The sequence below is a fragment of the Benincasa hispida genome, chromosome 8 (assembly GCF_027475165.1).
Source record: "Benincasa hispida cultivar pf3 chromosome 8, pf3_genome.v1.1, whole genome shotgun sequence".
In the NCBI taxonomy this organism is placed as follows: domain Eukaryota; kingdom Viridiplantae; phylum Streptophyta; class Magnoliopsida; order Cucurbitales; family Cucurbitaceae; genus Benincasa; species Benincasa hispida.
The window spans coordinates 59,876,060-59,901,005 of record NC_143485.1 but is presented as its reverse complement, the minus strand read 5'-3'; the positions used below and the strand labels follow the sequence as shown (position 1 = coordinate 59,901,005).

At 33.5% G+C, this 24,946-nt stretch overlaps 2 protein-coding genes across 4 annotated transcripts; one reads left to right on the top strand and one right to left on the bottom strand.

The window, feature by feature from the left end:
* Nucleotides 1-4,365: 4,365 nt before the first annotated feature.
* LOC120083763 (transcription factor MYB52-like) lies at nucleotides 4,366-5,678 on the top strand. Its single transcript, XM_039039622.2, has 2 exons — nucleotides 4,366-5,191; nucleotides 5,275-5,678. Exons 1-2 carry the CDS (start codon nucleotides 4,708-4,710, stop codon nucleotides 5,487-5,489), a joined length of 699 nt encoding a protein of 232 aa, XP_038895550.1. The 5' UTR covers nucleotides 4,366-4,707; the 3' UTR covers nucleotides 5,490-5,678.
* A 1,955-nt stretch (nucleotides 5,679-7,633) lies between these two features.
* On the bottom strand, nucleotides 7,634-19,224 carry LOC120083887 (uncharacterized). 3 transcript variants are annotated; one of them, XR_016531284.1, is made up of 10 exons: nucleotides 19,002-19,224; nucleotides 18,415-18,458; nucleotides 17,037-18,248; nucleotides 14,233-15,604; nucleotides 12,736-13,015; nucleotides 12,381-12,498; nucleotides 12,024-12,302; nucleotides 11,408-11,551; nucleotides 8,007-8,196; nucleotides 7,634-7,932 (listed from the first exon to the last, which is right to left on the bottom strand). XR_016531284.1 is itself a non-coding variant. In XM_039039795.2 (10 exons), the coding sequence occupies exons 3-9, from the start codon at nucleotides 18,229-18,231 to the stop codon at nucleotides 8,008-8,010; spliced, it is 3,567 nt and encodes a 1,188-aa protein (XP_038895723.1). In that variant the 5' UTR covers nucleotides 18,232-18,248; nucleotides 18,415-18,458; nucleotides 19,002-19,224; the 3' UTR covers nucleotides 7,634-7,932; nucleotide 8,007. The 3 variants fall into 3 exon arrangements, 1 of the variants encoding a protein (XP_038895723.1); XM_039039795.2 differs by having other exon boundaries at nucleotides 12,391-12,498; XR_016531283.1 differs by having other exon boundaries at nucleotides 7,634-8,196.
* Nucleotides 19,225-24,946: the final 5,722 nt, after the last annotated feature.

The window sequence follows — 24,946 nt, the reverse complement described above, 5'->3', positions numbered from 1 at the left end:
TTTTAATTTTGCTATTGATTGTAAATAATTTGGGTCTTTTTATTAAATTTGAAAAAGAACCCATAATTCAATTACTTAATTATTTATTTATTTATTAAATTACAAAATATTTGGAACTAAATAAATTAAATAATTTTTAATTACTTTTTTTATTTATTGAGTTAAATAATATTTGTAACTAAAAATTAAACAATATTTAAATAAAAAAAATTTAAATCACATTTTATTCTCTATTATCTAATTTACGAAATTACTTCTATAAAAATTACATTTTATCTTTAATAATCTCTATTTTCCCTTAAATAAATGGAAAAAAATTAAAAACTAAAAAATGATGTCCACCTATTTTTGGCATTCTCACGATAAATTAAAAATAATATTAAAGTTTTTTCCTATTTTTTGGCGTTCACACTTAGATTAAAAGAATTTTTTTTTAATTCACAAGTTAAATGATAGTATATTTAAAAATATATATATATATATTTTATTCTCTTATCTCTAATTTTATAAAAGGAAAATCACATTTTATTTCTATCTCTTATTATCTAAAATTTATAACTAATACACGTTTTTTTTTTACAAAATCTCATGTTATCTAAGAATATATCATTCACATAAAAAGTTGTTTTCTTTTTTAAATACATCTTATCTATTCACATTACAATACTCTAATCTCTAATTCCTGAAATTACTTTTTTAAAAATTATATTTTATCTCCAATAATCTCTATTCCACCTTAAATAAATGGAAAAAAATTAAAAATTAAAAAAAAAAAAAGATTTCTTCCTATTTTTGGCATTCATATTATAAATTAAAAAATTGATAAACAAAAAAAATCCTTTTTTTTTGTTCACACGTAATATTAAAAGAAATCCCTATATATATATATTTTGCATTCCCATATTAAAAAAAACACACATACACACACTTTATCGTCTTATCTCTAATCCACCTTAAATAAAAAAAATTTTTAAAAAAAATCACATTTTATCTCTATCTCATATTATCTAAAATTTAAATTTAATTGATGTTTAAAAAAAAATTGACAAAATCTCATGTTATCTAAGAATCTATCATTCACGTGAAAAGAATTTTTTAAAAGAAAAAATTAAAAAAATCAATAAATTCACGTTAAATGATTTGAAGTCTTAAAAAAAATCTCATTTTATCTAATATTCTTAAATAATATCATCATATTCAAGTAAATGCATATTTTTCAAAAAAAAAAAAAACATTTACATGTATGAAATTTTCATCCAAAAAAAATCAAAATTTATCTAATAATTAGAAATTGGATTTAAGAATAAATCGAATTAAATTTTGAATATAAATTTTCTCAATAAATGAATCAAATTATTCCCACAATTTTTTAAGGTATTTTTTTTTTCTTTATGGTGCACCAATCCCTTTGCATGTTTATTTTTACATTTTTCTCACATATTTAAACTACTTTTTCTGTTGACAATATTATTTATATCTATTTTTATTTAATTAATTTTTTTTATTCTATTGTATGAGATTGAGATTGAGATTGAGATTTAAATTGATTAGCTTCTGAAAAAAAAAAAAAATTCTAAGGAAATTGAACCGTAGTTATAGGTATATTAGAAACCAATTTTTAATTTTAATATAAGAGGTTCACTTTTATTTTAAAGATTTTGTATTATAAATGCAAATATTATTAGTTTGTTATTTTTTCAAGGAGTTTGTTTGTTTTCTTAATATCAAAGATTTAAATTAATAAAAAAATCATTTTTTGTGGAGAAGACATCCGTTGATAGTTTTCTTCAAATTTTTCACTCATTAAATACTCAATTTTATTGTATTTTATATCTATAAAACTTTTATTTCAATACATTTCATCTTCAACATTATAAAACACGTGCAACACACGTAGTACGACGAGTTAAAATAAATTAGTTTAATTAGCAACAAATCTGAACACATTGTTATACACTGTTAATGGGAATTCATTTACAAGAAATCATATAATAAGCTAAAAGGTGGTTGAAAGATATATACCACTTAACACTTCTCTCTTTTAATTTACCCTTCCTTCTCATACACTGTATTATTTCTCCTACCTCAGAGAATGCTACCCCAACTCTCCAAAATTATTATTATTATTATTATTATTATTATTATTATTATTATTAGTTTGGATATATATTATCCAAAAAAGAGAGAAATAAGAACGGATTTATTTTTAATATTTGTAACATAAATTGAAAAAAGAGGAAACAACGGAGAGTTGGGTGTGGAGTTGATAATGGTACGAAGAGGATAGTTCTAATTGACTAAAGATCCGTTTGCATTGATTTAAGAAAAAAAAAATGTTTATAAAAAAAATCATTTTTATTTAAATATTTTTTTTATAAAAACTGATTAAAGTATATTTAAAAAATTATTTTGAGTAATTGTCAAACACTCTAATTTCTTTTAAAATACTTATTTTTTAAATTAAAAATTTGAAAATATATTTCAAAAACATGCAAAGAATTAAAGTCAAAGTCAAAGTGATACCTAATGACTAATGTATAATATTATTATAAATTATATATTGGTTTAGAGAACAAATGACCTGTAAAAATTTACCTTGAAAATAATATATATATTATATATTATATTGTTTGATTGTTTTAGCTTTGCTTTTACTTTATGCATTGAAGCATTCAGAAGCCTTTCTTCAGTTAGGGAGCAGAAGCGACGCTGAAAACCATCATCCTAACAGAATCTATAACTGTTATCTACACTACAAATTCGTACACCCAAATTTTTTTAACTTCCTTTTTGTACGACCATAAAAAAAAATAACCTTCTCATTTATGGACAAGAAAGAACACAATAAATAATAATTCGCCTCTAGAATCATTAACAACATAACTATAACATATGTAATATAATCTATTGCGTAAAAGAAAAATATTTAGGTGCATTTCAAACCACACTTATCTTTGTGTATCTCACCATGTTGTCCAATCATAATTTGTTATATGACAAATCCTTCTTATTTCTTTTTTTTATATGAGTGATGAGAAAGTGATGCATAAAAATTGATGCATCTCTCTCCCTACTTGTACTAAACTCTGAGCTTCTCTTTCACTCACGTACATCTCTTTTATTAATGATATTGTATTTGCATCGAGACATGATGACGATGTTATGGATGTATTAACCTAGTTGTTGGATGCACCTCCTAATCCCTCAACCTCTTGTATATTAGGAAAAAAAAAAGGCTCTTGTATAAATAGAAGTAATATGGGACTTTAAAATATAAATATATATGGAGAAAAATTTGGGTGCTCTCTTGGAATGCACTAGGTGCATCTTAAATATAGTCCAATAAAATAATATCATATGACAGTTTTATTTTTTAAAATTTTTTTTTTTTTCTTTTTTTGTGTGTGGTAAAGAAGTGGAGAGCATATGAGTTAGGTGCAGCCTTATTGCTCATATATATGAGAACATGGATTAATATCCTAACGCTCAAGTCTTAAATTAGTAGCATAAAGTATGTGAAAAAAATGGATCAATAGAGCATTTTTTTTCTCTCTAATCTAAACAAAAAGTAGTGCATGTCAATTATTGCTCAGTTAAGTTGTCTAAAGTTGTGTATTATCATAATACGGATAAAAAATACCAATATTTGAGATATTATCTAATTGTAAACTAAATCATAATAAGTTGTTCCAACCTAAGCACTTGTTAAAATATATCTTCGATCAAGAGGTGAGAGATTTTTAAAGATTAAAATTTTTGGCAATAGGTGAGATGCCACTTAAACGTACTAGAATATGATAATTATGAATGCAAAAATATACCCATTTTTAGCTCAAATAAATATCAATATTGGTTCGACTTAATTATATGAATTTACGAGATAAATTAAAAAAAGAAAATGTTGTTGAAACTAACCTTTTGAAAAACCAAATGATCAAATCAGTCCATCTAATCTAACTAAGTTGATAAAAAAAAATGGAGAAAACAAAACCAACCACCATTATGAATGGGATAACCGAAAAAACGAAATGAAGCAACTAAATTGATTTCGTGTAATTGATGTATTACGTAATAATACACATAAACTCTTCAAAGTTTTATGGTTTTGACTTTTAAATATTAACCCAAAACAAGATATATAGATGGAATATAGTTGAGTTGAAAAGAACACGTGTATTTGAATTGAAGGAATGGGTAGTTAAGTTTGGAGGTTTAGAAAGTTAGTTAGGTTTGAAAAGTAAAGGCAACCTGAATCAGCTTTCTCAATCGGATCTTAAGCCATCTAGAGAGCTGAAGTACAAGAATATAATAATGCATTAAAATTGGAATGATGGATATAATTTGAATGAAGTGAGAGAATAAGGTAGGTGGGGTAATTAAGAAAGAAAGACAAGAGAAGAGAATATGAGAAATTAGAGGTGTTTTATGAGTAGAGGGTTGTAGGTTAGAAACTTGGGAAATAAAGACGTTGAAAGGAGAACCAAAAATGAGGTAGCTGGCTACTGTACGTACGAAGCAAACAGCTGCTCTGTCACACTTGGAATATTGATTAATTAATTATTATTATTACTTACTTATAAAGATAGATATATATGTGTGTGTGTGTGTGCAAAGTTGGTTGGTTTTGATTATTTGGTAAAAAAATAAAAAATAAGATCTGAATTTTGGGTTGGAGGGGGAGGATTATTAGGGTTTTTAATTAGGAAAATGTGCAGCAGAGGGCACTGGCGGCCTGCGGAAGACGAGAAGCTTCGAGAACTGGTGGAGCGTTACGGGCCTCATAACTGGAACGCCATAGCTCAAAAGCTGCAAGGAAGGTCGGGGAAGAGCTGCCGGTTGAGATGGTTCAATCAGTTGGATCCACGAATCAACAGAACCCCTTTCACGGAGGAGGAAGAAGAGAGGCTTATGGCCTCGCACAGGCTTCACGGCAACAGATGGGCCATCATCGCAAGGCTTTTCCCTGGCCGCACCGATAACGCCGTCAAGAACCACTGGCACGTCATCATGGCTCGTAGGTCTAGAAACAAATCCAAAACCCAAACCCAAACCCCATCTAATTCTCTTCATCATCACAACAATAATCATCATCATCATCATCATAATCATAATCGCCTTCTTCTTTCTTCCTTTCTCCAACTCCATACATGTCCCACTTCTAATTCATTGTTCATCCCCAAACCACCATCTGGTAAATTATTTCATTCTATTCTTTCATTTTAATTCATTCTTCAATAATTAATCTGAGCTGACCATTTATATATATACATGCAGTGGATGCAGCACGTACTAATGCATCCGTTCATTATTACGACTTTCTCAACGTAAACACGGAGTCCATAAATGGAAGTGAAGTGATAGACAACTCAAGAAAAGAGGATTATGAAGAGGTCAACAATGGAGAACATCAATCGGTACTTCCCTTCATTGATTTCTTTTCTGCCTCCCAAACCTCCACTAATAACGATTCCATCTCATCCTATTCCTAATATGTGTATAATTATTATTATTAACCCTAAAACCCTCCTTTTATCTTACATTTCCCTCTAACTCATGAAAATCACACCCCGCCCAGACCCATATATAATTTACATATATACATACTTTCTATCCCATTGTAATTTGTACACACAATTTCACACTTACATTACTTTTATTATAATTTCTATTATTTCTAAGCTTTGTTGGGTCATCTCGTGTTTTTCTTCTGTGTCTTCCAACACTACTAAACCCTCACGTTTTAGTCCCAACTTAATTTGTCCTTATCATTTTACACTTCCCACTTAACTTCTCTCTCCATAATTTTAAAAATTGGATTGACATATTTATATGTAGAAATTGTGTGAAGAAGTTTGTCAATGAAAGTCGTTACTTTTCGAATATTACTTCCATCGAGTGGTTAGATGGATGATAAAGGCATATGCAAAGGGAGGAAAATCTTCTCAATCAGAAAATTAGCTATTTAATTCAACATATATTTGCGTTCTTCTGGTTTCTAACTTTTCGCCGAGTGTAATTTAGTAATTGGTCCATCCCCATGCAAGTAATTAAGCTTAACGTATGGAGTAGCTCATTACCTTTTTACATATATGTTATGTAGTAGATTAGTCAACATGGTTAGTTAGCAGCAAACTCATCAACGGTTGAACAAAAGGAAATCAAAATTATATATATAGGGTTGATGTTGGTGTATCTAAAATGATATATAAATCATATCCCGTTAGAAGCTAGAAAATCAAGACGATCAACTCACCATGCAGAGCTCGAGAAGAATGATCTTACACTAGCTAGTTAACAGAATTCTAAGAATGGAATATTCACCTTATTATCCAAAAAAAGACTATTTGTCTTGACTTCTATTTTGTTTGGTTATTAAAATTAGATTTTTATCTTACTTTTACTAACCGATCTAATGAAATTATCATTCGCTAGAGTTCTGAAAAAATTATTTTTGAACCGTCAATAATGAGTATAACTCCAACAATTAAGAATGTTTAGTGTATATATAGTGAGATTTTGAATCATACTTACTCTTTCGGAATTAATAAAACGACTCCTTTTCCGTCTAAGGTCCGTTAGAGAACTAATTTCATCTCCAATGACCCTGTACTTTCAAGTCTACAACAAATCAATAAAATCTGTACAAGTAAAGCGAAGCTCAATGCACTCACTCAAAATTGCATTTGACCCAATTCATGAGTAATGTAAAGAATATTTGTGTCAAGACCATTACAATCTCATTGAGAAAGTCATATGGACGTTCTGACAACTACAGCTAGCGCAGTCTAGAAGAAATTGTAAAACTTTCCTTTCTGGTAATTGCCATTGGCGACACAATCACAATAAACGATAGTTGTTGAGAAAAAGGAGGTGGTTTCGTTATTATTTGTTAAAACTTTGGGTATATATAATACGGAATATTATGAGGTAGAAAGCTTTAGTATTGATGAAGGGAAGACTTCATGAACATACGTGAACTTTGATCATAGATCACACTTGAGCTGCGCATGTAGCACTCTCTAATTGCCTTGGCTCCATGATTTGCAGCTAAAAACGCTTCAAGTTAATGAATATAAACCTTCAAGTCCTTAACGAACTTATACAGAAATTTGATTAAATAAATTGATCAGAATTGAAATCCCATGAATAAGAAAATTTTCAACTTTTTCTCCCTTTCGTCTTCTTAACTTTTTCCTTTTCTCCGTCGAAAGAAACCATGCATGCAGAAAAGAAATGTACAGTCGTTTACATCGTAAGTGAATTTATTTAAGGAATAACATGGAGCACATATAACCTAATTCGTGTCATGAACATCGGTCATATTCAATATCAGAACACAAGAGGGAGAGAGAGGAGAATAAAGTTGATGAAGGGAAAGAATGGGATTGATATTTGTTAACGACATTTTAAAATACCATCATGAATCTGCACGTGAAATATCCATTTCTTTAGTCACCAGACTCCCTAGAGATTGCAGGAAAGCCCTAGTATCTAATAAAACCTAACAGGCATTCACAACATACTGAATCCTGATACAATGAAAAAGGAAGCCCCAAGGACCCAAACGCTAGACCATAAATACTCTGACGTAGACGTACCATCATTGACCTTTCTACAAATTTGGATGCTAATATTTTCGCAAAATATAACTGGTAACCTAAAGAATTATCATACATGTACAACAAGATTGCCCCCATTCCAAATCGATAAAAATAGAGAAACCCCAAGAATACATAACGTCAGCAAAAACTACATTTTGATTGTGGTTAAATAGGGCACAACTTGGTGAGGGGGATAAAAAAGTTCGGTACAACATGAAAAACTGAACAAACCTTTCATTCGATTGGGAAGAAATTTGAAGTGCAAAAATCCCTTCAAAAATCAGTTAGAAAGGCCAACCATGTTAACCATGAATCACATTGCGGCTCCATCCTGCTTGAAAAGCCAATAAACTACAATCACGAGGACAGCTGTAATATATTATCAAAACCAAAAGAAACCCAGACCTCACGAAGAAATGGGTTCATAAGGATAAGATAGCCATGGGTGTTTCAGTGCCTCAGATGCAGAAGGGCGTTTCTTGGGATTTATTTCAAGCAGATGAGAAACGAAATCAATGAACCCTTGATCCCCCATTGGCAAACGGTGCCTTAATGATGTCTTCTTCGGTATTAGATACTCCAGTCTATTGCTTTCCTGGAAAAAGATGCAAAACTTGTGTAACATAACACGATAAACATGAACAAAAACTCCATCGTAGGTGTCAATTAAAAAATTAAAAATAAAATAGAAAAGAGAGAGATGAAGAAGAATGAGAGTAGGGTATTTATAGAATAAAGGTGGGTACGGTAGCACCGTTCATGGATAAGTAACTAAAAAGATATTGAATGGCCCAACAGAAGTATTAGGCAAACCTTCATTTCTCGACAAGACAATCAAGTGAATTTTAAAATCAAAAGACATCATGAAATCAAATATTTTCAACGGAGAATAAAGAATTTCAAAGATAACTCAACTAGCAAAAAATTGTTACCAAAGCTAACAAGATAAATGCTATCTTCCCTATTTATTGTATAAAGAAATACTAAAGGGCCTCCATATAGAAAATTAAGTGGCTACATATAAAATCCAGGACCCTTGGATTTATGTTCGTGATCTGATCTCTTTAATCAGATAGATGGTACCGAGCAAATACAAAACACGAAAGAAAGTTTGGACAGGTAAGTGAGAAAAAACGACAGAGCACTAAAATCACATGCAACAAGAAAAAGTAGGGGACGTTTGAACATATTCAGACCCAATATTTAAAACTATTTAAAAGATTCGGATTTCTAAGTGGCTTTGGAAAACTCATCTAGTTAAAATCAGATGGTCCATACACCACGTCAACCATAACATTTCCTACGCAAGCATACAAAGAAGCCTAAACTGATAGCAATGCTTTGGCAAAGAAGAAAGTATAGATCATAGACTATACTAAACGTTTTCATATTAGAAAACTGATGATTACATCATTACATCGCAGTCAGAAAAATGTGCACAAGTGAAACAGAAGAGGAAGAAGTTCACAGCTTTTTAAGGGAAGAGAAAGAGAAGATTAAAAGCTCTTCAATTTGCTTGAATTGACAAAAACGTGAACAGTCTAGAGGCCTTAAAGAAAAAGATCGAAGTCAACTAGAAAATTCTCAAATTTTCTTGAATTAGTCAATGATATCTGTCTCTCTTTTCTTGACACACACACAAATAAGATTATCTTGCTGAAATAAGTTGTGGAATTCTTAAAGATAACAGATGTATTTTTATCCATTGTGAGCAAATATTTTAGGGATGATCTGGGTATCCACGGCCTCTTGTTGGTACAGAAGCTCCACTAGCCCATGGTTATATTATACAACTCCAAATTCGACAACCATGTCTTTTATTCCAATTTATCTTCGGGTAATGACCACTGGATTTTGAGAAGCCCCTTGATTGCATGCTATTGCCAACTGATCTCAGACAAAGATCCAGCATTGAAGTAGTTCTCACAATTACCCATTCAGCTAATGAGACCATTTTTCTCTTTGGGCTGGGACTAGGTCCCATATGAAGTTTCCTCCACACGTCTGGTATATAGTGGATTTTCATTCAGCAGTCTAGTGGAACTCCCAATGTTATTTTTGAGGTCAAACCTATATTTCTACAATCAGCTCAAGGTTTTGACCCAAGTTATTTTGTACTTGTTCCAATTTCATTGTCAACTTAGAGTGAAAGGCCTTTCACGTAACCTTCCATTTTTTTTTTTTTTTTTGGAAAAAGGATACCTTGTCCCTTCGCATCTGTCAGGCTATATGCCTTTTGTTGGTTGTTTTCTCCACCACAAACCAATATTTAAACTTCCTGAAAAAGGACACCTTGTCCCTTCGTCTGTTAGGCTATATGGCTTTTGTTGGTTGTTTTCTCCATAACAAACCAATATTTAAACTTCCTCCAAAGAATGTATTTGTTATGTATCTCTTTATGTACCACTACCAGTAGCTATGGTCTATTCAACAAAATTCATCATGGGTTGGCCTAGATGGATCATGGGTATAAAAAAATGACGGGAATGAGTTTAATTCATTGTGGCATGGCAACCCATTTAGGATTTAATATCGTACAAGTTTTCATGATATCCAAATGTTGCAGGATCAAGCAAGTTGTCATGTGAGATTGGTCGTGGGGCATGATCACTCAAAAAATAAAGAAGAAAATGTTTTTGACCTTACCATTCAGGCTGAACTAAACTATCAGCATTGCTTTGAGCTGTTTCACGGCAATGTCACGTGACTTTCCAAATAGAAAGGTGTTCAACTTGTTAGCGAATAGTGACTGCATGTTCCTAATCAGGAAGTGCTTTATCACTGAAAATTATACCTTCGTGAGCCATTCACAGATATTTATCTAATTTAATTTGAACTGGGATCACTACAAAGTATCCTCTGCAGGGAAGCAGCTAAGTCCTGGATCGCCTTAGTTGTGTCTATCATTATGGCGTGGTTTCTTTGAGGCTGTATCCTTCAGTTTGGCCTGGTCAAGGAGTTGTAGTTACATTTTGAAGGAGTTTCTTTCCCATTCTCCTCCTTCCGGAATAAGGGTAGTAGGTTGTCGCCTGCATGTCTTTGAGCTATTTTGCAGGGGATTTGAGAAAGAAACAATAGAATTTTTAGAGGGCTGAAACCCTTTCTTGGGTTAATTAGGCTCCTTTTGGGATGTTTTTGTACCCTCGTGTATTTTTTATTTTTTTTCACTGAAATTTTGCTAATTACTAAAAATTAAAAAAGATAAAATAAATAAATAACTATTATTCATTTCCTAATCTTGTCAAGATAATCTGATATGACAGAGTACTGTGCACTTGAAGCAGACTTCTCATTTTTATCACCGCATTTTTTTTTCTTTTCACTTTCTTTTGCAAGTTTTCATCGCTTTGGTGTAACGTGTAACGTGTAAGTAGGAAGAAGACAGGTATATTCTTTCCTAAACATCCCAAAGTGAACAATTATGTCCCTCCAGATGTATCAATTCTTACAACTTTGATCTTTTATCAAGACTTTACCACTAGCAGTTTAAAATAAATAAAAAATTGATAAAGAAACAAGATCCTGAAATGAGATCTTCACCAAGTAGAATTAACTAATGTGACAGAGATGGCTTTTTAAATACATACATCACATACTCCTCGCCTCACCATAAGAGCTCATACTGTAAATTGTGTGAGAAAAATAACCAATTATATTATACGAAAAACATGAAATCGCATGTGCATAGTAAACTGCAACATACATCGCACATTACTTTCATATCATGCAGCATATTTGAGAAATAAATAAATGGTTTTGAAGAATATGGAGGCTTCATATCACATTCAGTTAATGAAATATTTTACCTGATTTCGTTCATACAGCATATGATTCTTGGTAAAATACTTGTATGTATCTCGTCCCTTAGCAAGCATACTTTGATCAATAGGACTTATAATTCCGATCACACGTGCAAGTAATGTAGCAGGTGAATCATTTTGGAACAGGACCTGCAAGCGAAGTATCATATGAACCGTTTTCAGCAGCATACTAAAAATAAAAATAAAAATGCTACTGAAGAAGAATGAACTTTACCCCCAAATAAACTCTAGGCACTTGCAAAAAAAAACTCCAAAATTCAAGTCAACCTTGGTAAGAAATGTGTTTTGAACAAGATACTGTTGTTTAGAATATGCAAAACCACTAGATGATATGGTGATGACAGTGGGAAGGAAATCATAAGACTTTTGATCCATCATAAAGGCTTTAAAATTGCTAATTGGCGAAGGTAAAAATAGCCAAAGGCTTACACTCATCTTCACAACAAAACAAGACAATTTTAACCAATTGTCGTCTGTTCAATGTATATTTATTAACCAAGCAATTTCCATAATCTCTCTTTACTGAATAAAAAATAAATAAATGTTAATCCTAGAGAAATACAACAAAGATGGTTGATATATATGGTTGAGTAATCCTTACATTGCCAGTACAAAGTTCTGCCAAGATACAGCCAAGAGACCATATGTCTATCTTCTTATCATATGGAAGTCCCAAGATAACCTCTGGGGCACGATAGGATCGGGATTGAACATAGGAGCAGAGATGATCCGTCTCAAAACAACTACTTCCCAGATCAATAACTTTCACCTCACATCTACTGTAACTTTTCACCAATATATTTTCAGGCTTTAAGTCACAATGTATAAGATCGAGACCATGTAAAAACTGAAGTGCCTCCAAGCATTGAATTGTAATCGACTGCAACAAACCATTTTCGTTGGTTTAAAACAATGCCACTTTCAAAAAGGAAAAAAAAAAAAAGACAAAATTATTCACCTTCACACACCTGCAATCTTGGCATGGTGAAGTACACTTCTCCTCCTGATTCTCTATTAAATTTGTGAAATTCATACAGGTTTGCCTTCAGAAGTTCACATACAATTAACAGATGCTCCTGGGGGGAAAGGGGGGGCAATTCAACCAATCATTAAAACCTGTTGAGACAATTTTGAGGAAAAAGAATGACAATAAATGCTAATCGGGCATATTACCTACTTCATATACCCTTGAAAATCTGAGGGAATTTTTTAAGCGTGTTCAAAAACAATTACTACAAATGGCTATACATGATTGGACAAGGGGAAAAATCATCTATCACTGAAATAAGCATGCATGATCAGTCAGCACTTACCCGATAGTAGAAGTAATCATATAGTCGTAGAATGTGGTATTTGTCCGCTGGGTCGTGCTTATTAACATATTTTAGAAGCTTTATTTCATCAAGGCTCTGATCAAAAAAATCCTTGTTGTTCTTTATAATTTTTATACAGACATCCATGCCTGTGTGCAGGTCATGTGCTTGTATCGCCTTGCTGAATGCAGCTGACCCAAGATATTCAGTGACATGATAGCGTCCAGCTATTACAGAATTTAATACTACGTGGAAATTCTTGTCCTCCTCAAAACCAGTTCTGAGTAACAATAACACAAAGGTCAAAATCTTGGACATACTTATTAGTAAGTACTCATAATACTACGCGTGCAAGTTTTTTTTTTTTTTTTTACTCCCAAAGAACTTATTTAAAACAAAGTATCTTACTACAATAAAAAAGACAAAAGAATAACTTCCGTCTTACAATACAAGTGATTAAAAAACACACACACACAATGAAGTCTTCCACTACTCAATAAAGAGATAGAGGTATGCAATCTCGAAAGAATTACTCATCAAATCCCCTAGGAACATCATCTAATTTAGATTTTTTTTTTTTAAATGATACAAAACTTTTCTTTTAAGTATATGAAAAGAGACTAATGCTCAAATTACACCACAGTAAAAATAAATAAATGAAAAACCTTTGGACAAATAACAAACCAAACAAAACTAGTAAGGTGAAAGAAAACCAAGAGGTCCAAGACAAATAAGACTCGTTAAAAAAGGGAAATGGAATGCATCCCAGATTCAAGAGCTATCTTGAACGGAAAAACCACTAAAGAGCTTTGATAACAAACATTTTGAAATTTTTAATGAGATGCTATATGAAAAGCTTTTTTCAAAAAAGAAAAAAAGAAAGAAATATTATATGGAAAATGTTGTCAATAAGCCAAAGAACCAGATGGTTCACAGAAATGGAAACAGGATGGAAAGAAAGTTCAGAAAAAATAGTCGCCATTTTGTCACAATCAAAAATCTAATATCTTCCTCCCATGTGCAAATCAATCACCTTCAGATATTCCGGCACTGCAAAAGACAGAAAAAAAACCACTTCTTTCTTTCTCATTTAAATTTCCTGCTAAAGATCCTCATCAGAAAATTAAAAATAATTATTATTATTTTATTAAATTGAAATTATAAATTAATTAATTAGTTGGTTAAAAAAAGAGTACAAATTACATAATTCATATAATTGGAGCAAGACATCATGAGCTCCTAACAAGCAAGAGACGAGACAGCATTTGAAGGTGCAGATACTTGTAAAAGAAGCATAGAGATTTCCTATGAGAAGACAGAGTGGAGAATGTTTTTTCAATTAAATTAAGGGAGGCAAAAAAAGAACAATAACAAAAGTACAACTTACTTATTATTTGTACATGCTTAGTCACAGTCCTCAGATCACTCAATAACGGGAATCTAAGATAAAAAACAAGGAGATTAATTCAAAACTGATGTGTGACATCCAGGGCATACCTGTTTTTACGGTGAACAATTTTGAGGTTGAAAGACTCAAATTCCTCCTCCTGAGTCCTTATCTGCCTTACTTGCTCTTGTACGGCAGCTGCCTCTTCATCCTCAAGTGATGCCACGGGATCTTCTTCCCTTACGCTACTGATTTTATCATCATTTTCTATCTTGGAGTGCGCTCTTTCTGTGTATTGATAGTTGGAAAGCATGGAAGGACTTGAACTCCCGGACCTTACAGCATTAGCATTATTTTCATCCCTAAGACTATTATCAGGCGAAGAATCAGAATTTTTTGGCCCCCAAGAAGCAAGCACATCATTGTTAGATTGCATCAAAGCATTTAGTGAAGCATCATTTTCATCATTAATCACTCTGTTTGAGTTGTTAGACCACAAAGACTTGCTCGAACATGCCTGAACCAATTGTCTATCTCTCAAGGGTGGAGGAAATGAAAATCCCCCATCACTTGGATTCTGTTTCTGCGAGCACATGCTAGTATCATTCCTAGATGCTTGTTTATTTGGTTGCTGTTTACTAGAGCTCTTCTTATCCCTGTTTAATCTATCCAAATATTTTTTGTCTGAATCATTGTAAGGAAGTCTGGAGCCACCAATTCCAACCTCATGGTCATGGAAGTATTCTAAATCCCCCTCACTGCTGCCTCCCACCAAGCTTTCACGTACTTCACTGCCAATATCTGCCACATCACTGTTGATCCCCACACCAATTGATCTAACTGAACCATGCTGATCATCATCCACACAAATATCATCAAGTCTTGGTTTTCTAGACTCATTTACAACTTCCCCATCCCCTAACATTATCAGCTGATTAGTCTGGGTAACAAAACCTTGCCACACAGGTTCGGCACGCATTAAGTTTAATTCCTCTTCATCCATCAGCTGCCCATCATATTGAGCCATTAAATCATGCTCATTGGTCCTCGCATACATTTCAGTCACAGTCAACCCCATAGGATCCTCTGAAGTTGTGACTGGCTGGATATGTTTTGATTGAAAATATTGTTCACCAGAAAAATAAGAGTCCTCCTCAGCAAAAGATTGATCATCATCCTCACATTTGGTTTGAGCTCTATCCTGCATATCTGGGACACTTCCATGCCCTGTTCCTTTTTCATTGTCACTTGGATAATCAATCTCATGAGCCAAAAACCATGTCTCATCCTCAATAGGCTGTCGCATGTATCCAACATCATCATCATCGTCATATTCATCAGAGTCCCAATACTCATTTGGATAGTCCAGAGACTCACTTAAGCCATCACCAACAGTGGCAAAACCAGAAACTAAATCAGATGTATCTTCTGCAATTCCCTGGCTTACAGACAACCAACTGCCACCAGCATTCCTCTTTCCACCTTCAAATTCAATCTCAAGATTATATCCTTAAAGTATTTATAATCAAAATAACACAATAAATACACGCCAAAAGAATTATGTTAACATACTCTAAATCAGATACGACAATAAACTTTTTTTAAGAAACTACACATTGAGTTAAATGAAATAACGCACAAGGGCACACAGAGAAAACAAGCCCAACAAAAAATTCCAGTGTCCTGTGTGATATGACACTGAAACTTTGACAACAAGAATTTTTGCTGTCCCAATTTCATTTTCTGATTGATGATATCAGGCTATCAATACTTTTTTTAATAAGAACAACAGCTTTCATTAAGAAAAAATGAAAAAATACACGGGCCAACAAAAACCAGCCCACAAAAAGGGAACTACCTCTACAAGAGGGGACTCCAACTATATAAAATCATGTCTATAGGATAACTACAAAAGATCTTCGAGATCGAAGCCCAATGAGACACATGAAAACAAACAAGAGACCAAATCTCCCCAGCATCCCTCTCAAACCCCCAACACCCTACTATCACCCCATAGCACCAAAATAATAGCACAAACGCTAGCAAGCTACAAAAAACGCCCTCTCTCCCCAAATAGCATATTGTGGAGGAACTCCTCAATCATATCTCTAACAACTCTGTGGCGAACACACATCAACCTAAAGCGTCTGAAAAAAACAGTCCCAGACAAAGCTCCCAAACTCACGACACCAAAGAATATGATCCAAGTCTTTCTCCGCCTTCTGACAAAGAATACAGCAGAAAGGTCTAACCAACGAAGGCATCTTCTTAACAAGCCTCTCCAACATACTAATGTGGCCGTGAAGAACCTGCCAAGTAAAGAATCTAACCTTTTTAGGGAACTTAATCCTCCACGGCAATGAAAAGACCGGCTCACCCAAAGGAGAAGGATTAGTCAAACACTGGAAGAAAGACATACACAAAAACCCTTCTAAATGATTAGAGCTCCAAACTCTCACATCTCTCCCCCCAAGACGAAAAGGATGACTCTTAAGAACCGAGAGGAGAGCAACCACATCAGTCGTTTCCCTATTAGAAAGAGCACGACGGAACCTGAAGGAAAACGAACAAGAGCTCCTTGTCCACACAAGAAAACTGGCCATACTAATCTGGTCACCAGTACCACCAAGTAAGTTAGGACGGAACTACTTTTTATCATTAAATAGGTCTTTTTATTAAAAAGAACATACTAATCTGGTCAATCCATATATTTGCAGGATCATGAAATAAACAAAGAATGTCTCATCTGTTTAGAGAGATTGTTCTAATTAATCCCAATTTAAAATCAAGATAGTGCAAGGAAAGAAAAACATCAAAATTATCAGGAAATCATGAGGATAACCCAAAAATTATGCAGAAAGTATCAAATTGCTATGGATTAGAAGGAATTGTCTCTATTAGTGTAAGAGCATACCAGCTGATGAAATTTCTTGCCCGACAGGAACATCTAGATAAGACCCTATAAGAAGGGAGCTGTCAATGCTAGTAAATTTTGCAATTTGTCCATCACGTTCAAAGTTTTCCTTCCAATTAAGACTCAAAGGTTTGTCTTCAGATTTCAGTTTGACAGGTGGCAATCGAGGCAATTCCTCCTTCTGACTTTCAGCCACAAGAGCTAAACTTAAACTGCCTAGAGTTTTTTGCTCACCACTGTCCTGAGATCTGCCAAAATATAAAGCTCTTCCTACCTCGTCTACTTGCTCTTTAATCGTTGCCCTTATATCATTCACCTCTGTTTTTCTCTTTGCATCTAGTTTGTCAGAACAAATCGTGCTATCATAACTGTTTGACAAGTCTCCCTTGGAAAACGGAAAAACAGTCTTCACAGAACAATCCATCAACAAATCTGATGATGACGAATCTTTACCTTTATACCATGACAAATCTGCAGTGTTTTCTTTCATGTATGCAGAAGTAGCCTTAACCTGCTGATCAAGTTCCTTTGGTTCCGATTTTTGGGCAACGTCATATTTGGTTTCCACAGTTGCTGTGCTAGCATTTCCATGCCACAAGTCTCTTTTATCACTAGATGAAATCACACTGTCACCTGACTTGAAGCTGGCTTTTCTTGATTCAGAGACTTCACCAGAATGATATCTGGATTTTTCAGAGACCTGAAGCTCTGGAAAGTCATTTGCATCTTTAACCCCATCATTCTGAGAGACTCCTACAAGACCGTTGCTAGATTTTACTTTCCATGAATATAAATCAAGCACAGTATCCTCTGAACCTTGAGAAAAGCTGAAGTTCCTGTCACTTGTTCCAACTGCATCATTTGATTTACTCCTCTCTCCAAACGTATAATCATTTTTCCATTTGCTTTCAGCACCATTTCTACCACTTCCACACTCTATTTCCTTCACAATAAGTTCCTTGGAAACATCAAGATTAATTTGCGAACCTATCGGTCCAGTCTCCACCATTGGTTTGTCCCCATTCTCTACCTCCAATGTGTCCCCTAAACTCTTCTCTTCAAGCGTAAGTTTCTTGAGAAGCCCATTCAGATCTGGGTGGTTATTGAGCTCACTTCGCAATGCTGCCTCGGCTCTTGTGAACTGATTCCGTTTTAAGAAGTCCAGAATCACATCAATTGAATTTGTATCGACCATTTTCAGCTTCTAAAAATCTGCAAAATTATCAAAGTGGGCGTGGGATTCGTTTTAGCAATTTATATTATAACATAACTGAGACGCAACTCCATTGCTTGCAAAGGATATGAGAGAAGAAAGAAGACATGTGGGTGGTGTAACGGGATTCAGCTAGATTCCTTTCAAAAATTAAAGGAAACTGACCTTTTACTAAGCTCAACTCAGCGGCACCATTCTGTCTTCTCGCGCTGTGGAACAACGGGGAAATCCAATATTTAGGAAAATGGAAGATGCTTCTTCCCGCACATAAAAAGAGCATTCAATAAATGGAAAATAATGTTCTCTTGCGGTAAACGTAAAAAAATAATAAATATATAAAAGAACAAGGCAAAGCTGCATAAAGAAGCCCACGTAGGGCGTCCGACTCCGGTGCCGGCCAGAAACCATCTCTATCGCCGATCAATCACCGATTCTTAAATTATGATCGAAAATGGGGGACTTGGTAGTAAAAGCAACAGAACCCTTTGTGTTGGGCTGTCCAGTATCGCATGAATCCAAAACGACTCAACATATAGTAGAGTTGAATTTGTTCCGACGACAGTTTAACGACATCTCGAGCGAAAATGAAATATTCACAGAAACCCTAAAACAAGCGGGATCTGACAATTTTGTTCGTGTTGCCCAATAATAGCTATGTGGATTTAAACAAATAGAAAAAGGAAAAAGGAGGGACAAGTCCGGAAAGGGAAATTGAAAGAAGAAGAAAAAATGGAGGTGAAAGAGAGGAGCACCTGGTGGTCGCTGGTAAAGTAGTAGTGGTGGTGACAGAGGACGATGGGCGGTTTCCGCGGTGTCGCTGCTGCCCTGCTAACGCTTTCTTTCTTTCTTTCTTTTTCTCTCTCTCTCTCTCCACTGCCCTTTTCTCTCTCGGAGCCCAGCCTGCTGTCTCGAATTGAACTCGTGGACCTAAGGCCAGTTAGATACTTTTCGAGGCATTCATTGTTTTTTTCCCATTATTTTAAACTTTTTCTTACATCAAATATTTAAACAATATTCCCCTCTCCTTGTTTTCTTTTTTTTATGCTTTCATCATTTCGTTATTCGCAACATCTCTAATTTCTCCCCCATCAATTTACATTTTTCATTTTTTGAATTTCATCGTTTCGCCTGGATAAATTATTTTTTTATTCTTTTTTTTTTTAAATCTGAATATAAACGAAAATTATTAAATTAAAACTTGAGTCTATTACAAATATAGCCATCATACCAAAAATATTTAACAATATAGCACAATTAGAGATGTCTATTTTTCTATTGGAATCTACTCTTAACATGACAGAGATTTAGGTGGAGAGTGAGGAAGGGAGTGGAAGAAGAAAATTTCCTATAAACTAAATGGGGACGGGGAGTTCCCCATCCCCATCCCATTATTTTTTTTTTTTAAGAATTATTAAGAAGTCATTGGGGCATAAGATGGAGATTTGTCCAATGAGACAAGGTTTATAATCCACGTAGATAGTTAAAACATAATGAGAGTTAAGGCCATTTACCCTAGCTTCTTTTGCTAAAAAAACCAGCCGCCCTATTGCCTTTGCGATTACAGTACCTAAAAGAAATACATCGGAAATCTTCCTTAAGTAATTTCATGTCTTCAATCCAGCAGTTTGCAGCATAAGACCAACAATCATCTCTAGTGATTTGATTTAAAGCTTGAACACAATCTGATTCGACAATAATGTTAGGGTTGGAAAAGGATTTTGCAGAACAAATTCCCTCCCAAGTAGCTAAAATCTTAGCAAGGGGAGCTTTCTAATCCAACTCCAATGAACGAGTAGCTACTCCAACGAGGTTTCCTTTTAAGTTTTGATGATTACACTTAAATCAGTTGATGGAGGATATGATTTCCAGGCAACATCCACATTTAATATGAAGAAACTCATCAATGGATGAGTCCAACTTCGAGTAATATTAGGTGGGAAAGGTGATTGCATTTGTATTAACCTATTAACTTTTTACATTCGATTTCAAGATTTCTTCATAATACTTCATAATCCACAAACTTCTTACCTTAACATTTGGAGTTGGTTTTTGAAGCCAAATACTATTCCTATCATTCCATAAGGCCTAACATGTAATAGTAGTGATATTTAAATATTCTTGAGTGCTTAATGAATTGATTGCGTTCTATCTTTCTCTAAAACAACCATTAAAGTTTTCACAGAGAATATGAGACTTTGAGATTTTGTTCTAGAAAAGCGTTGATCGAGAATAGGAAATTAGAGAATGGTCTATTGTTTCTTCAGCATTGTTACACATTGGACAAATAGGTGAAGTATTTACTCATCTTCTGTACAAATTGTAATTGGTATAATGTTGGATTTTATGCCATAAAACTCGTAGATAGTAAATATTATTAATTGACTGTCATTAATAAAGAGTTATATATGTTAATTCAATAAATGTTATTGTTTGTATCGTTGGTCTATTTTTTGTCTTAATAACTCTAAATTTAATAAACTAACATCAAATGTTGTCTTATGAGTCTTGAACTGTATGTGGAGACATATAGGGATCAATATTCAAGATCCAGCATGAAGGGTCTATAGTATAGGGATAAGGATGGGTACCTTATCCTGTAACACTATGGATATGACCCACTTTGTATTTGATACAAATGCAATGATCCAACACATTCCTGTAATTGACATGCGAGTGAAGGTATTCTATGCAATGAGTTTGCATAAGACCGGACCGCAAAATAGTAACCACTAGATGTAACATCGTTTATTAATTAGGTTCGTACTTCAATAGGATGACCTAGCAACTTAGTCTTAATCTTGAGTATCTTATGAACTTCTATTCACGAGGGATTGTACTTTGATTTGTATAGGTGAGGGTGGCCAGTTCACCGACCCAATATTCTTACCATTTTGGGGTTAAGACCGAGTGGGGAGTTGGGAATATAATAATACAGGATGGAATTTACTCCTTCTCGTCTTAAGGGTAAGTAGATGAGTGTTCTCTTAAGTGGTGTCTCCAAAACTTGAACAAAGGGCCCTACCCACTCATTGGCCCGAGAGGGGTTTTTGTTTATTGGTTGGACCATAAATAGATTGTTCATTAGAGGAGCACTAGTAGAGTCAGAGGTAACCCAATGGTAGGACGATAATTTGACCTAGTTGGATTTATGAACATTCGTGAAGGACTAACTTGTTGTTATTGGTCTATATCTATGATACAGAAATATATTTGTAATGAGAAAATTGCAGTTGTGGGTCTTTAGTGGAGTGTACTCACAGTTAACGAATATTGATTAACTTGATTAATGAGTTTGGTCAATTAATCTCATATCGTTGGAGCTTCTAATCTACAAGTCCACCAAGTCACTTTGTTAGCTCACTAGATGGTATTTAAGATGGATGATTTGAACTGTTCAAATCAATTTGAGGAAACCATATATTAATGTGATTGATATATAATTGGTTATGGATATGATATATAATTATAATTAAATTAGAAAATAATATTTGAATAAGATTCAGTTAATTAATTCAAGTGAATTAGATTCACAAATAATTAATTAATAGAGAGGTATTATACATATACATACGATGTTTATGATAATTATAATTATATATATATATATATATATATAAATTTAATTTATAAATAGTTATTTAATTTATGTGTGAATTAAATCAAATAATTGTTATTTAATTGTGCTAATTAATTAAATAAGTATTAATTAATTATTTATTTGTGAAAAACAAAAATAGGAAAAAAATTAGGAAAAAGGTTTGACCATTCTTTATATAAAGACCTCTCTTAAGACCCATTTGAGAGACACACACTGACAATACACAACACACAAGTGTTATTATACAAAATTTTTTCTAATCCACAAAAAAAATCTTCTCTACTCTCCAAAACCCTTTTCTCACCTCCATATCCCAATAGTTGGATACCACCTATCCCTTTATTGGAATCATAGATAATAACAAGGTAATTCTTGTGGTAGTGTTCGAGATTGTTCAAGAAATCATTCGTGATCAAGATCGTTGGAGGAGTCGTTCGTTAGAATTTAAGAGGATTGTCGCGAAGCTTGGGAATCTGTAAAGGTAAGAATGGTTCTAATCTTTTCCCCCAAAGACATGTCAATTTACATATTTATATTATGTTTTAGTATAATGAATTTGTTTATGTAAAAATCAAATTGTGGGATTCAAGGCATTCACAACGCTTTCGCTGCGGGATTCAATCTCATCAGGTAGGTATAATATCATGAAGAACTCTCCAATAAAAGAATTTTATTTTTCTAGGAATCGTTAAATTTCAGAGTTTTTTCCACAAATTTGTCGTGAGATTACTGTTGGAAGAAACTTCATTAATTCTTGAGAACATGATTGCTTTATAACCACTCCTTACTGTATAGTTTCCTTTTGTTTTCAAAGTGTCAAATCCACTTGTTCCTGATGGATCAAATAATTGGAATTCTTTTTTATCAATTCTATGTCCTCCTTTAAAAGATCAATCCTCAGACTTTTCTCACACCAGTGACCATCCTCATCAATATAATTTGAAACATATCTTTCACTTGATTCAAGATTAATGAGAATAGGTTTGAAGGCAGAACACCTAGGAATCCATGGGCCTTGAAACATCCTTATAGATTTGTCATTACCTATATGATATATAAGACCCAATTAAAGGATCTCTCTGTTCTACAATAAGCTTTTCCAAAGATATGCAGGATTGAATCCCAGTTTAGCCTCTAGAATTGAGCAAATTTGAAAGTATATACTCTTCATGACCTTTGAAACAAAGGAATTTGGGTTACTTAACATCCTCCAAACTTGATTTGCAACAAGGGCTTGATTAAAACTCGTGAGGTCTTGGAAATTTAATCTCCTTAAAGACTTAGAAAAACATAAAAACTCCCAAATTTTTCAATGCATTTTCCTTTTTTCAACTGTTGATCCCCACCAGAATATTGAAAACTCCTTGTAATCTCCTCACATAATTTTTTTGGAAACTGGAAAAGACAAATTGCATATATAGAAAGTGCTTGACCAATACTTTTTATGAGCACTTCTTTATCGGCCACTGAGAAAAATGATTTATTCCTACCTTGAACTACTTTCCATACTTTGTCAATAATATATTGAAACTGATTAGATTTGTTCCTAGAAAAAGTAGAAGAGAGACCGAGATAAGATCCCATATCATCTTATCTTTTCACTCCTAAAATACTGTTTAGGAAATCTCTCGAGCCATAGTAATATTTGGAGAAAAGATCATCGCTGATTTTGTGATATTAATGCTTTCCCCTGAAGCTGACTCATATAACTTTAATAGGTTTTTAAGATTCAAACAGTTATACTCATCAGCTTTGCAGAAGATTAAGCTATCGTCGACAAATAATAAGTGAGGCACCAATGGACTTGGATATGAGAAAGTAATACCCATTAATAAATCATTTTTGTTTGCCACTTGCACAAGAGAAGATAAGTCTTTAGTAATTAAGAGAAATAAATAGGGAGATAATGGATCACCTTGTCTCAAGCCTCTACTTGACACAATCGATCTATTACTCTCATCGTTAATGAACATAGAAAAATTAACTATCAAAATACAATCCATAATAAGCTCAATCCAACGGATATGAAAGCCCAAATGGATCATTATTTCCTTTAAAAAGATTCATTCTACTCTGTTATACGCCTTGCTTATGTCTATTTTGACTGCAGCCAAACTTTTCCTGTTTTTTCACGAGATTCAAACATTCTAAGCCACCATAATGTTATCAGTGATAGTTTTACCGGGGACGAAAGTTGATTGTGTCAAGGAGATTCTCTTGTCAAAGATGATTTTGAGATGGTTTACAATAGTTTTTGTAACAATCTTGTACTTGACATTACATAAGCTAACTGGTCTAAAGTCACCCGCATTGGTTGGATTCTTTTGCTTAGGAATGAGAACAATGTTTATGTTATTCCAATCTTTGATACTTGTTATTCTATTGAGAATATCCAAGCAGAGTTTAAGGTGTTTGTTGCAACAATGCCTCAATATTGTTGATTGAAAAGAGCTAGAAAACCATCTGGTCCTCGGGCTTTGGTAGGGAACATTTGAAAAATTGCTTTCTCTATTTCTTGTATTGTAAATGGGGCTAAAAGATATTCATTTTACTATCAATTCTTGGTTTCACAAATTTTAAAACCTCATTGATACTTTCCTTTGAAGGGGAAGACGTGGTAAAGAGATTTTGAAAATGTGATATGAAAGTATTTTAATGTCTTGAGAGCCTTCGGACCAGTTCCCATCCATATCATAAATGCCCAATATTCCATTCCTAGGTCTCCTCGTAGAAGATTTTTTGTGAAACTATTTGAAATTTTGGTCTTTCCAACGAAGCCACTCTTCTCTCGATCTTTGTTTCCAATAGATCTCCTATTCTTCAAGGAGACTGTGGAGTTCAAATTCGATTTGATGAATTCTGATTTAATTGGTTCCCTTCATTAACCATGTGATTCTAATTGCCACATTTTTTAATTATTTCTTTACACTTAGGATATCTGGACCAACATCCCTCAAATCTAAATAGCATGTTTGTCCTTCTCCTTTTCAGATTATTATTCTTGGTTAAAGCAAATGCGATTGGCCTATGGTCTGAATTTGTCCCATCTAAATGGTGATGGAACACGAGATATACAACAGAATTATGATCTAATTACAC

Bases quoted from the DNA above. Each gene is read 5' to 3' on its own strand.
- LOC120083887 (XM_039039795.2), bottom strand. From the start codon at position 18,231: ATGGTCGATACAAATTCAATTGATGTGATTCTGGACTTCTTAAAACGG. The intron at 15,605-17,036 runs GTATGCTCTTAC...TTGAATTTGAAG, and splicing joins GCAAGAAATTTCATCAGCTG to GTGGAAAGAGGAATGCTGGT. The intron at 12,499-12,735 runs GTAAGTGCTGAC...CTTTCCCCCCAG, and splicing joins ATGATTACTTCTACTATCGG to GAGCATCTGTTAATTGTATG.
- LOC120083763 (XM_039039622.2), top strand. From the start codon at position 4,708: ATGTGCAGCAGAGGGCACTGGCGGCCTGCGGAAGACGAGAAGCTTCGA. The intron at 5,192-5,274 runs GTAAATTATTTC...ATATACATGCAG, and splicing joins CATCCCCAAACCACCATCTG to TGGATGCAGCACGTACTAAT.